Below are 14,724 nucleotides of genomic sequence, written 5' to 3' on the forward strand. Positions count from 1 at the left end.
CTGAGAGGAGGTGTATTATATAGTGGATGGTATATTACCTGAGAGGAGGTGTATTATATAGTGGATGGTATATTACCTGAGAGGAGGTGTATTATATAGTGGATGGTATATTACCTGAGAGGAGGTGTATTATATAGTGGATGGTATATTACCTGAGAGGAGGTGTATTATATAGTGGATGGTATATTACCTGAGAGGAGGTGTATTATATAGTGTCTGGTATATTACCTGAAGAGGTATATTATATAGTGTCTGGAATATTACCTGAAGAGGTATATTACATAGTGGAAGGTATATTACCTGAGAGGAGGTGTATTATATAGTGGATGGTATATTACCTGAGAGGAGGTGTATTATATAGTGGATGGTATATTACCTGAGAGGAGGTGTATTATATAGTGGATGGTATATTACCTGAGAGGAGGTGTATTATATAGTGGACGGTATATTACCTGAGAGGTGCTGTATTATATAGTGGATGGTATATTACCTGAGAGGGGTATTATATAGTGGATGGTATATTACCTGAAGAGGAGGTGTATTATATAGTGGATGGTATATTACCTGAGAGGTGTATTATATAGTGGATGGTATATTACCTGAGAGGGGTATTATATAGTGGATGGTATATTACCTGAGGTGTATTATATAGTGGATGGTATATTACCTGAGAGGAGGTGTATTATATAGTGGATGGTATATTACCTGAGAGGAGGTGTATTATATAGTGTCTGGTATATTACCTGAGGAGGTGTATTATATAGTGGATGGTATATTACCTGAGAGGTGGTGTATTATATAGTGGATGGTATATTACCTGAAGAGGAGGTGTATTATATAGTGGATGGTATATTACCTGAGAGGTGGTGTATTATATAGTGGATGGTATATTACCTGAGAGGGGTATTATATAGTGGATGGTATATTACCTGAAGAGGTGTATTATATAGTGGATGGTATATTACCTGAAGAGGAGGTGTATTATATAGTGGATGGTATATTACCTGAGAGGAGGTGTATTATATAGTGGATGGTATATTACCTGAGAGGAGGTGTATTATATAGTGGATGGTATATTACCTGAGAGGAGGTGTATTATATAGTGGATGGTATATTACCTGAGAGGAGGTGTATTATATAGTGGATGGTATATTACCTGAAGAGGAGGTGTATTATATAGTGGATGGTATATTACCTGAAGAGGTGTATTATATAGTGGATGGTATATTACCTGAGAGGAGGTGTATTATATAGTGGATGGTATATTACCTGAGAGGAGGTGTATTATATAGTGGATGGTATATTACCTGAGAGGAGGTGTATTATATAGTGGATGGTATATTACCTGAAGAGGAGGTGTATTATATAGTGGATGGTATATTACCTGAGAGGAGGTGTATTATATAGTGGATGGTATATTACCTGAGAGGAGGTGTATTATATAGTGGATGGTATATTACCTGAGAGGAGGTGTATTATATAGTGGATGGTATATTACCTGAGGTGTATTATATAGTGGATGGTATATTACCTGAGGTGTATTATATAGTGGATGGTATATTACCTGAGGTGTATTATATAGTGGATGGTATATTACCTGAGAGGAGGTGTATTATATAGTGGATGGTATATTACCTGAGGTGTATTATATAGTGGATGGTATATTACCTGAGAGGAGGTGTATTATATAGTGGATGGTATATTACCTGAGAGGAGGTGTATTATATAGTGGATGGTATATTACCTGAGAGGAGGTGTATTATATAGTGGATGGTATATTACCTGAGAGGAGGTGTATTATATAGTGGATGGTATATTACCTGAGGAGGTGTATTATATAGTGTCTGGTATATTACCTGAAGAGGTATATTATATAGTGTCTGGAATATTACCTGAAGAGGTGTATTATATAGTGGATGGTATATTACCTGAGAGGAGGTGTATTATATAGTGGATGGTATATTACCTGAGAGGAGGTGTATTATATAGTGGATGGTATATTACCTGAGAGGAGGTGTATTATATAGTGGATGGTATATTACCTGAGAGGAGGTGTATTATATAGTGGATGGTATATTACCTGAGGAGGTGTATTATATAGTGTCTGGTATATTACCTGAAGAGGTATATTATATAGTGGATGGTATATTACCTGAAGAGGTATATTATAAAGTGGATGGTATATTACCTGAGAGGAGGTGTATTACATAGTGGATGGTATATTACCTGAGGAGGTGTATTATATAGTGTCTGGTATATTACCTGAAGAGGTATATTACATAGTGGATGGTATATTACCTGAGAGGAGGTGTATTATATAGTGGATGGTATATTACCTGAGAGGAGGTGTATTATATAGTGGATGGTATATTACCTGAGAGGAGATGTATTATATAGTGGATGGTATATTACCTGAGAGGTGGTGTATTATATAGTGGATGGTATATTACCTGAGAGGAGGTGTATTATATAGTGGATGGTATATTACCTGAAGAGGTATATTATAAAGTGGATGGTATATTACCTGAGGTGTATTATATAGTGGATGGTATATTACCTGAGAGGAGGTGTATTATATAGTGGATGGTATATTACCTAGAGGAGGGGTATTATATAGTGGATGGTATATTACCTAGAGGAGGGGTATTATATAGTGGATGGTATATTACCTGAGAGGAGGTGTATTATATAGTGGATGGTATATTACCTGAAGAGGTATATTATAAAGTGGATGGTATATTACCTGAGAGGTGGTGTATTATATAGTGGATGGTATATTACCTAGAGGAGGGGTATTATATAGTGGATGGTATATTACCTGAGAGGAGGTGTATTATATAGTGGATGGTATATTACCTAGAGGAGGGGTATTATATAGTGGATGGTATATTACCTGAGAGGAGGTGTATTATATAGTGGATGGTATATTACCTGAGAGGAGGTGTATTATATAGTGGATGGTATATTACCTGAGGTGTATTATATAGTGGATGGTATATTACCTGAGGTGTATTATATAGTGGATGGTATATTACCTGAGAGGAGGTGTATTATATAGTGGATGGTATATTACCTAGAGGAGGTGTATTATATAGTGGATGGTATATTACCTGAAGAGGTATATTATAAAGTGGATGGTATATTACCTGAGGTGTATTATATAGTGGATGGTATATTACCTGAGGTGTATTATATAGTGGATGGTATATTACCTGAGAGGAGGTGTATTATATAGTGGATGGTATATTACCTGAGAGGAGGTGTATTATATAGTGGATGGTATATTACCTGAGAGGAGGTATATTATATAGTGGATGGTATATTACCTGAAGAGGAGGTGTATTATATAGTGGATGGTATATTACCTGAGGAGGTGTATTATATAGTGTCTGGTATATTACCTGAAGAGGTATATTACATAGTGGATGGTATATTACCTGAGAGGAGGTGTATTACATAGTGGATGGTATATTACCTGAGAGGTGGTGTATTATATAGTGGATGGTATATTACCTGAGAGGAGGTGTATTATATAGTGGATGGTATATTACCTGACAGGAGGTGTATTATATAGTGGATGGTGTATTACCTGAGAGGAGGGGTATTATATAGTGGATGGTATATTACCTGAGAGGAGGTGTATTATATAGTGGATGGTATATTACCTGAGAGGAGGTGTATTATATAGTGGATGGTATATTACCTGAGAGGTGGTGTATTATATAGTGGATGGTATATTACCTGAGAGGAGGTGTATTATATAGTGGATGGTATATTACCTAGAGGAGGGGTATTATATAGTGGATGGTATATTACCTGAGAGGAGGTGTATTATATAGTGGATGGTATATTACCTGAGAGGTGGTGTATTATATAGTGGATGGTATATTACCTGAGAGGAGGTGTATTATATAGTGGATGGTATATTACCTGAGAGGTGGTGTATTATATAGTGGATGGTGTATTACCTGAGAGGAGGGGTATTATATAGTGGATGGTATATTACCTAGAGGAGGTGTATTATATAGTGGATGGTATATTACCTGAGGTGTATTATATAGTGGATGGTATATTACCTGAGAGGAGGTGTATTATATAGTGGATGGTATATTACCTGAGAGGAGGTGTATTATATAGTGGATGGTATATTACCTGAGAGGAGGGGTATTATATAGTGGATGGTATATTACCTAGAGGAGGGGTATTATATAGTGGATGGTGTATTACCTGAGAGGAGGGGTATTATATAGTGGATGGTATATTACCTGAGAGGAGGTGTATTATATAGTGGATGGTATATTACCTAGAGGAGGGGTATTATATAGTGGATGGTGTATTACCTGAGAGGAGGTGTATTATATAGTGGATGGTATATTACCTGAGAGGAGGTGTATTATATAGTGGATGGTATATTACCTGAAGAGGAGGTGTATTATATAGTGGATGGTATATTACCTGAGAGGAGGTGTATTATATAGTGGATGGTATATTACCTGAGAGGAGGTGTATTATATAGTGGATGGTATATTACCTGCGTGTAGGTGCACCTCTTCTTCTTGCACTTGCCGCAGGTGAACAGGTCAGTCTGGGTTCCTCCGGTCTGGGACACTTGGTGATCTCTAATGGCTTCTTTGGTCAGGTTCTTCCTTATCAGCTTCAGCTCATCACTAGCCATTTCCTGTTAGCAGGAAGACATTAGGGTTAGGGTCAGGGGTTAGAGGTCAGGTTCTTCCTATTGAGCTTCAGCTCATCACTAGCCATTTCCTGTTAGCAGGAATACATTAGGGTTAGGGGTTAGAGGTCAGGTTCTTCCTTATCAGCTTCAGCTCGTCAATAGCCATTTCCTGTTAGCAGGAAGACATTAGGGTTAGGGTCAGGGGTTAGAGGTCAGGTTCTTCCTATTGAGGTTCAGCTCATCACTAGCCATTTCCTGTTAGCAGGAATACATTAGGGTTAGGGTCAGGGGTTAGAGGTCAGGTTCTCCCTATTGAGCTTCAGCTCGTCAATAGCCATTTCCTGTTAGCAGGAAGGCATTAGGGTTAGGGTCAGGGGTTAGAGGTCAGGTTCTTCCTATTGAGCTTCAGCTCGTCAATAGACATTTCCTGTTAGCAGGAAGACTTTAGGGTCAGGGGATAGAGGTCAGGTTCTCCCTATTGAGCTTCAGCTCGTCAATAGCCATTTCCTGTTAGCACAAAACACATAAGGTTAATGGTAGGGGTTAGAGGTCAGGTTCTTCCTTTTTTATTTAACCTTTATTTAACCGGGCAAGTCAGTTAAGAACAAATTCTTATTTACAATGACGGCCTAGGAACAGTTGGTTAAATGTCTTGTTTAGTGGCAGAACGACAGATTTGTACCTTTTCAGCTCGGGGATTCGATCTAGCAACCTTTCAGTTACTAGTCCAACGCTCTAATCACTAGGCTACCTGCCTCTAACCACTAGACTACCTGCTGGTTACTAGTCCAACACTCTAACCACTAGGCTACCTGCCTCTAACCACTAGACTACCTGCTGGTTACTAGTCCAACTCTCTAACCACTAGGCTACCTGCCTCTAACCACTAGGCTACCTGCTGCCCCTTATCAGCTTCAACTCATCATTAGCCATCTCCTGTTAGCACAGAACACGTTAAGGTAGGGGTTAGGGGTGCGGTACCTCAGCGGTCATCTTGGCCATGCAGTCTAACAGTAAGGCTTCGAGGTCAAGGGTCATGGTAGAGGTTAGATGCCAGGGTTTAGGGGTCAGGGTCAGGTAGCCTACCTGAGCGGTCATCTTGGCCATGCGGTCAACAGAAAGGGTTAGAGGTCAAGGGTCATGGTAGAGGTTAGATGCCAGGTTCAGGGGTCAGGGTTAGATAGCCTACCTGAGCGGTCATCTTGGCCATGCAGTCTAACAGTAAAGCTTAGAGGTCAAGGGTCATGGTAGAGGTTAGATGCCAGGGTTTAGGGGTCAGGTAGCCTACCTGAGCGGTCATCTTGGCCATGCGGTCGGGGGAGACGTTCCCACAGAGAACACTCTTCCTGAGGTTGGGGTTCTTGATGTCCTTCAGGTTGGCGATGCGACTCCTGACACGGTTCTTATATTTGGGGTCCGTGTTCTTAAACTCACAGAAGATAAATTCTTCAATCTGAGCTCCCAGTTCATCACAGTCAGCTCCTATAGCGATGTAATCATCTGAGGAGGAGGAGGAGGTCAGGTGGACCAATCAAACAGCTTACACACCCTCCTCTACACTGCAGGATGTAGTAGTGGTGTTATATAACCAGTTACCTGCAGACAGCATCTCTAACAGTAGTAATAGTGATCTGTATAGTGGTGTTATATAACCAGTTACCTCCAGACAGCATCTCTAACAGTAGTAATAGTGATCTGTATAGTTATATAACCAGTTACCTCCAGACAGCATCTCTAACAGTAGTAATAGTGATCTGTATAGTGGTGTTATATAACCAGTTACCTCCAGACAGCATCTCTAACAGTAGTAATAGTGATCTGTATAGTTATATAACCAGTTACCTCCAGACAGCATCTCTAACAGTAGTAATAGTGATCTGTATAGTTATATAACCAGTTACCTCCAGACAGCATCTCTAACAGTAGTAATAGTGATCTGTATAGTTATATAACCAGTTACCTGCAGACAGCATCTCTAACAGTAGTAATAGTGATCTGTATAGTTATATAACCAGTTACCTCCAGACAGCATCTCTAACAGTAGTAATAGTGATCTGTATAGTTATATAACCAGTTACCTCCAGACAGCATCTCTAACAGTAGTAATAGTGATCTGTATAGTTATATAACCAGTTACCTCCAGACAGCATCTCTAACAGTAGTAATAGTGATCTGTATAGTTATATAACCAGTTACCTCCAGACAGCATCTCTAACAGTAGTAATAGTGATCTGTATAGTTATATAACCAGTTACCTCCAGACAGCATCTCTAACAGTAGTAATAGTGATCTGTATAGTTATATAACCAGTTACCTGCAGACAGCATCTCTAACAGTAGTAATAGTGATCTGTATAGTTATATAACCAGTTACCTCCAGACAGCATCTCTAACAGTAGTAATAGTGATCTGTATAGTTATATAACCAGTTACCTCCAGACAGCATCTCTAACAGTAGTAATAGTGATCTGTATAGTTATATAACCAGTTACCTCCAGACAGCATCTCTAACAGTAGTAATAGTGATCTGTATAGTTATATAACCAGTTACCTGCAGACAGCATCTCTAACAGTAGTAATAGTGATCTGTATAGTTATATAACCAGTTACCTGCAGACAGCATCTCTAACAGTAGTAATAGTGATCTGTATAGTTATATAACCAGTTACCTCCAGACAGCATCTCTAACAGTAGTAATAGTGATCTGTATAGTGGTGTTATATAACCAGTTACCTCTATAGGGTGTTGGGTCTAGAACCAGCACAGTAGTGTTAGGTCTTACCTCCAGCCTGTAGCGCCTGGGACATGCTCTATAGGGTGTTGGGTCTAGAACCAGCACAGTAGTGTTAGGTCTTACCTCCAGCCTGTAGAGCCTGGGACATGCTCTATAGGGTGTTGGGTCTAGAACCAGCACAGTAGTGTTAGGTCTTACCTCCAGCCTGTAGAGCCTGGGACATGCTCTATAGGGTGTTGGGTCTAGAACCAGCACAGTAGTGTTAGGTCTTACCTCCAGCCTGTAGAGCCTGGGACATGCTCTATAGGGTGTTGGGTCTAGAACCAGCACAGTAGTGTTAGGTCTTACCTCCAGCCTGTAGAGCCTGGGACATGCTCTACAGGGTGTTGGGTCTAGAACCAGCACAGTAGTGTTAGGTCTTACCTCCAGCCTGTAGAGCCTGGGACATGCTCTATAGGGTGTTGGGTCTAGAACCAGCACAGTAGTGTTAGGTCTTACCTCCAGCCTGTAGAGCCTGGGACATGCTCTATAGGGTGTTGGGTCTAGAACCAGCACAGTAGTGTTAGGTCTTACCTCCAGCCTGTAGCGCCTGGGACATGCTCTATAGGGTGTTGGGTCTAGAACCAGCACAGTAGTGTTAGGTCTTACCTCCAGCCTGTAGAGCCTGGGACATGCTCTATAGGGTGTTGGGTCTAGAACCAGCACAGTAGTGTTAGGTCTTACCTCCAGCCTGTAGAGCCTGGGACATGCTCTATAGGGTGTTGGGTCTAGAACCAGCACAGTAGTGTTAGGTCTTACCTCCAGCCTGTAGAGCCTGGGACATGCTCTATAGGGTGTTGGGTCTAGAACCAGCACAGTAGTGTTAGGTCTTACCTCCAGCCTGTAGAGCCTGGGACATGCTCTACAGGGTGTTGGGTCTAGAACCAGCACAGTAGTGTTAGGTCTTACCTCCAGCCTGTAGAGCCTGGGACATGCTCTATAGGGTGTTGGGTCTAGAACCAGCACAGTAGTGTTAGGTCTTACCTCCAGCCTGTAGAGCCTGGGACATGCTCTATAGGGTGTTGGGTCTAGAACCAGCACAGTAGTGTTAGGTCTTACCTCCAGCCTGTAGAGCCTGGGACATGCTCTACAGGGTGTTGGGTCTAGAACCAGCACAGTAGTGTTAGGTCTTACCTCCAGCCTGTAGAGCCTGGGACATGCTCTATAGGGTGTTGGGTCTAGAACCAGCACAGTAGTGTTAGGTCTTACCTCCAGCCTGTAGAGCCTGGGACATGCTCTATAGGGTGTTGGGTCTAGAACCAGCACAGTAGTGTTAGGTCTTACCTCCAGCCTGTAGAGCCTGGGACATGCTCTACAGGGTGTTGGGTCTAGAACCAGCACAGTAGTGTTAGGTCTTACCTCCAGCCTGTAGAGCCTGGGACATGCTCTATAGGGTGTTGGGTCTAGAACCAGCACAGTAGTGTTAGGTCTTACCTCCAGCCTGTAGAGCCTGGGACATGCTCTACAGGGTGTTGGGTCTAGAACCAGCACAGTAGTGTTAGGTCTTACCTCCAGCCTGTAGAGCCTGGGACATGCTCTACAGGGTGTTGGGTCTAGAACCAGCACAGTAGTGTTAGGTCTTACCTCCAGCCTGTAGAGCCTGGGACATGCTCTACAGGGTGTTGGGTCTAGAACCAGCACAGTAGTGTTAGGTCTTACCTCCAGCCTGTAGAGCCTGGGACATGCTCTATAGGGTGTTGGGTCTAGAACCAGCACAGTAGTGTTAGGTCTTACCTCCAGCCTGTAGAGCCTGGGACATGCTCTACAGGGTGTTGGGTCTAGAACCAGCACAGTAGTGTTAGGTCTTACCTCCCAGCCTGTAGCGCCTGGGACATGCTCTATAGGGTGTTGGGTCTAGAACCAGCACAGTAGTGTTAGGTCTTACCTCCAGCCTGTAGAGCCTGGGACATGCTCTATAGGGTGTTGGGTCTAGAACCAGCACAGTAGTGTTAGGTCTTACCTCCAGCCTGTAGAGCCTGGGACATGCTCTATAGGGTGTTGGGTCTAGAACCAGCACAGTAGTGTTAGGTCTTACCTCCAGCCTGTAGAGCCTGGGACATGCTCTATAGGGTGTTGGGTCTAGAACCAGCACAGTAGTGTTAGGTCTTACCTCCAGCCTGTAGAGCCTGGGACATGCTCTACAGGGTGTTGGGTCTAGAACCAGCACAGTAGTGTTAGGTCTTACCTCCAGCCTGTAGAGCCTGGGACATGCTCTATAGGGTGTTGGGTCTAGAACCAGCACAGTAGTGTTAGGTCTTACCTCCAGCCTGTAGAGCCTGGGACATGCTCTATAGGGTGTTGGGTCTAGAACCAGCACAGTAGTGTTAGGTCTTACCTCCAGCCTGTAGCGCCTGGGACATGCTCTATAGGGTGTTGGGTCTAGAACCAGCACAGTAGTGTTAGGTCTTACCTCCAGCCTGTAGAGCCTGGGACATGCTCTATAGGGTGTTGGGTCTAGAACCAGCACAGTAGTGTTAGGTCTTACCTCCAGCCTGTAGAGCCTGGGACATGCTCTATAGGGTGTTGGGTCTAGAACCAGCACAGTAGTGTTAGGTCTTACCTCCAGCCTGTAGAGCCTGGGACATGCTCTATAGGGTGTTGGGTCTAGAACCAGCACAGTAGTGTTAGGTCTTACCTCCAGCCTGTAGAGCCTGGGACATGCTCTACAGGGTGTTGGGTCTAGAACCAGCACAGTAGTGTTAGGTCTTACCTCCAGCCTGTAGAGCCTGGGACATGCTCTATAGGGTGTTGGGTCTAGAACCAGCACAGTAGTGTTAGGTCTTACCTCCAGCCTGTAGAGCCTGGGACATGCTCTATAGGGTGTTGGGTCTAGAACCAGCACAGTAGTGTTAGGTCTTACCTCCAGCCTGTAGAGCCTGGGACATGCTCTATAGGGTGTTGGGTCTAGAACCAGCACAGTAGTGTTAGGTCTTACCTCCAGCCTGTAGAGCCTGGGACATGCTCTATAGGGTGTTGGGTCTAGAACCAGCACAGTAGTGTTAGGTCTTACCTCCAGCCTGTAGAGCCTGGGACATGCTCTATAGGGTGTTGGGTCTAGAACCAGCACAGTAGTGTTAGGTCTTACCTCCAGCCTGTAGAGCCTGGGACATGCTCTACAGGGTGTTGGGTCTAGAACCAGCACAGTAGTGTTAGGTCTTACCTCCAGCCTGTAGAGCCTGGGACATGCTCTACAGGGTGTTGGGTCTAGAACCAGCACAGTAGTGTTAGGTCTTACCTCCAGCCTGTAGAGCCTGGGACATGCTCTACAGGGTGTTGGGTCTAGAACCAGCACAGTAGTGTTAGGTCTTACCTCCAGCCTGTAGAGCCTGGGACATGCTCTATAGGGTGTTGGGTCTAGAACCAGCACAGTAGTGTTAGGTCTTACCTCCAGCCTGTAGAGCCTGGGACATGCTCTACAGGGTGTTGGGTCTAGAACCAGCACAGTAGTGTTAGGTCTTACCTCCCAGCCTGTAGCGCCTGGGACATGCTCTATAGGGTGTTGGGTCTAGAACCAGCACAGTAGTGTTAGGTCTTACCTCCAGCCTGTAGAGCCTGGGACATCATCTCACGACACTTGATCCTGACGGAGTCGGAGGTGGCGGGGGCTTGGGGGAAGGTGGAGATCAGGGAGATAGAGGGCACCCCATCAACTGGCTCATTCTTACTGCTGGAGTCATTACTGTAGCAAACAACAACAGCAGCAGCAGGTTATCAGGCGTCACCAGGTTGGTGTGGCTATCTCGCTACCTCTCCTCCTGTAGTAGTAGTAGTAGTAGTAGTAGTGTAGTAGTAGAGTAGTGTGTAGTAGTAGAGTAGTGTGTAGTAGTAGTAGTAGTAGTAGTGTAGTAGTAGAGTAGTGTGTAGTAGTAGTGTAGTAGTAGAGTAGTGTGTAGTAGTAGTGTAGTAGTAGTAGTAGTAGTGTAGTAGTAGAGTATTGTGTAGTAGTAGTGTAGTAGTAGAGTATTGTGTAGTAGTAGTGTAGTAGTAGTAGTAGTGTAGTAGTAGTAGTGTTGTAGTAGTAGTAGTAGTGTTGTAGTAGTAGAGTAGTGTTGTAGTAGTAGTAGTGTGTAGTAGTAGTAGTAGTAGTAGTAGTAGTACTGTGTAGTAGTAGTAGTAGTATTAGTAGTAGTAGTAGTAGTAGTGTGTACCTCTCCTCCTGCGGTTCAGGACTGCCCTGGGTGGGAGACACCGTACTAAAGAGGTAGAGTAGTGTGTAGTAGTAGTAGTAGTAGTAGAGTAGTGTGTAGTAGTAGTGCTGTAGTAGAGTAGTGTGTAGTAGTAGTGCTGTAGTAGAGTAGTGTGTAGTAGTAGTGCTGTAGTAGAGTAGTGTGTAGTAGTAGTGCTGTAGTAGAGTAGTGTGTAGTAGTAGTGCTGTAGTAGAGTAGTGTGTAGTAGTAGTAGTAGTAGTAGTAGTAGTAGTAGTGTGTACCTCTCCTCCTGCGGTTCAGGACTGCCCTGGGTGGGAGACACCGTACTAAAGAGGTAGAGTAGTGTGTAGTAGTAGTAGTAGTAGTAGAGTAGTGTGTAGTAGTAGTAGTAGTAGTAGTAGTGTTGTAGTAGAGTAGTGTTGTAGTAGTATTAGTAGTAGTAGTAGTAGTGTGTACCTCTCCTCCTGCGGTTCAGGACTGCCCTGGGTGGGAGACACCATACTAAAGAGGTAGAGTAGTGTGTAGTAGTAGTGCTGTAGTAGAGTAGTGTGTAGTAGTAGTAGTAGTAGTAGTATGTACCTCTCCTCCTGCGGTTCAGGACTGCCCTGGGTGGGAGACACCATACTAAAGAGGTAGAGTAGTGTTGTAGTAGAGTAGTGTGTAGTAGTAGTAGTAGTAGTAGTAGTTACCTCTCCTCCTGCGGTTCAGGACTGCCCTGGGTGGGAGACACCATACTAAAGAGGTAGAGTAGTGTGTAGTAGTAGTGTTGTAGTAGAGTAGTGTGTAGTAGTAGTAGTAGAGTAGTGTGTAGTAGTAGTGTGTAGTAGTAGTAGTAGTAGTATTAGTAGTAGTAGAGTAGTGTGTAGTAGTAGTGTTGTAGTAGTAGTAGTCGTAGTAGTAGTAGTAATAGTAGAGTAGTGTGTAGTAGTAGTAGTAGTAGTAGTAGTTGTAGTAGTAGTAGAGTAGTGTTGTAGTAGTATTAGTAGTAGTAGTATTAGTAGTAGTAGAGTAGTGTGTAGTATTAGTAGTAGAGTAGTGTTGTAGTAGTAGTAGTAGTATTAGTAGTAGTAGAGTAGTGTTGTAGTAGTAGTGTAGTAGTAGTAGTAGTAGTATTAGTAGTTACCTCTCCTCCTGCGGTTCAGGACTGCCCTGGGTGGGAGACACCCTACTATAGAGGTAGAGTAGTGTGTAGTAGTAGTGTTGTAGTAGAGTAGTGTGTAGTAGTAGTAGAGTAGTGTGTAGTAGTAGTGTGTAGTAGTAGTAGTAGTAGTATTAGTAGTAGTAGAGTAGTGTGTAGTAGTATTAGTAGTAGTAGTAGTAGTGTGTACCTCTCCTCCTGCTGTTCAGGACTGCCCTGGGTGGGAGACACCATACTAAAGAGGTAGAGTAGTGTGTAGTAGTAGTGCTGTAGTAGAGTAGTGTGTAGTAGTAGTAGTAGTAGTATTATGTACCTCTCCTCCTGCGGTTCAGGACTGCCCTGGGTGGGAGACACCATACTAAAGAGGTAGAGTAGTGTTGTAGTAGAGTAGTGTGTAGTAGTAGTAGTAGTAGTAGTAGTAGTTACCTCTCCTCCTGCGGTTCAGGACTGCCCTGGGTGGGAGACACCATACTAAAGAGGTAGAGTAGTGTGTAGTAGTAGTGTTGTAGTAGAGTAGTGTGTAGTAGTAGTAGTAGTAGTAGAGTAGTGTGTAGTAGTAGTGTGTAGTAGTAGTAGTAGTATTAGTAGTAGTAGAGTAGTGTGTAGTAGTAGTGTTGTAGTAGTAGTAGTCGTAGTAGTAGTAGTAATAGTAGAGTAGTGTGTAGTAGTAGTAGTAGTAGTAGTAGTTGTAGTAGTAGTAGAGTAGTGTTGTAGTAGTATTAGTAGTAGTAGTATTAGTAGTAGTAGAGTAGTGTGTAGTATTAGTAGTAGTAGTAGTAGTAGAGTAGTGTTGTAGTAGTAGTAGTAGTATTAGTAGTAGTAGAGTAGTGTTGTAGTAGTAGTAGTAGTAGTAGTAGTAGTAGTAGTAGTTACCTCTCCTCCTGCGGTTCAGGACTGCCCTGGGTGGGAGACACCATACTATAGAGGTAGAGTAGTGTGTAGTAGTAGTGTTGTAGTAGAGTAGTGTGTAGTAGTAGTAGAGTAGTGTGTAGTAGTAGTGTGTAGTAGTAGTAGTAGTAGTATTAGTAGTAGTAGAGTAGTGTGTAGTAGTAGTGTTGTAGTAGTAGTAGTAGTAGTAGTAGTAGTAGTAGTAGTAGTAGTAGAGTAGTGTGTAGTAGTAGTAGTAGTAGTAGTATTAGTCGTAGTAATAGTAGAGTAGTGTTGTAGTAGTATTAGTAGTAGTAGTATTAGTAGTAGTAGAGTAGTGCGTAGTATTAGTAGTAGTAGTAGTAGTAGTAGAGTAGTGTAGTAGTAGTAGTAGTAGTATTAGTAGTAGTAGTATTAGTAGTAGTAGAGTAGTGTTGTGGTAGTATTAGTAGTAGTAGTATTAGTAGTAGTAGAGTAGTGTGTAGTAGTAGTAGTATGTACCTCTCCTCCTGGGGTTCAGGACTGCCCTGGGTGGGAGACACCGTACTAAAGAGGTAGAGTAGTGTGTAGTAGTAGTAGTAGTAGTAGTAGTAGTAGTAGTAGTAGTAGTAGTGTTGTAGTAGAGTAGTGTTGTAGTAGTAGTAGAGTAGTGCGTAGTAGTAGTGTGTAGTAGTAGTAGAGTAGTGTGTAGTAGTAGTGTGTGGTAGTAGTAGTAGTAGTAGTAGTAGTAGTATTAGTAGTAGTAGAGCAGTGTGTAGTAGTAGTAGAGTAGTGCGTAGTAGTAGTGTGTAGTAGTAGTAGAGTAGTGTGTAGTAGTAGTGTGTAGTAGTAGTAGTAGTAGTAGTAGTAGTAGTAGTAGTAGTGTTGTAGTAGTAGTAGTAGTAGTAGTAGTAGAGTAGTGTGTAGTAGTAGTAGTAGTATTAGTATTAGTAGTAGTAGTAGTGTTGTAGTAGTAGTAGTAGTAGTGTGTAGTAGTAGTAGTAGTAGTAGTATTAGTCGTAGTAGTAGTAGAGTAGTGTTGTAGTAGTATTAGTAGTAGTAGTATTAGTAGTAGTAGAGTAGTGTGTAGTATTAGTAGTAGTAGTAGTAGAGTAGTGTTGTAGTAGTAGTAGTAGTATTAGTAG

At 42.7% G+C, this 14,724-nt stretch overlaps 1 protein-coding gene across 2 annotated transcripts in view; it reads right to left on the reverse strand.

The window, feature by feature from the left end:
* The window catches only part of tcea1 (transcription elongation factor A (SII), 1), a 32,306-nt gene that overhangs the window by 7,442 nt on the left and 10,140 nt on the right, over positions 1-14,724 (reverse strand). For both annotated transcript variants that reach the window (XM_055882466.1, XM_055882467.1), the window contains 3 exons: positions 10,984-11,126; positions 5,964-6,175; positions 4,532-4,678 (listed from right to left, as the gene is read on the reverse strand). In XM_055882466.1, coding sequence (XP_055738441.1) covers positions 4,532-4,678; positions 5,964-6,175; positions 10,984-11,126 — 502 coding nt within the window. The remainder of the gene's footprint in view (positions 1-4,531; positions 4,679-5,963; positions 6,176-10,983; positions 11,127-14,724) is intronic.

The sequence above is a fragment of the Salvelinus fontinalis genome, chromosome 26 (genome assembly GCF_029448725.1).
Source record: "Salvelinus fontinalis isolate EN_2023a chromosome 26, ASM2944872v1, whole genome shotgun sequence".
NCBI lineage: Eukaryota > Metazoa > Chordata > Actinopteri > Salmoniformes > Salmonidae > Salvelinus > Salvelinus fontinalis.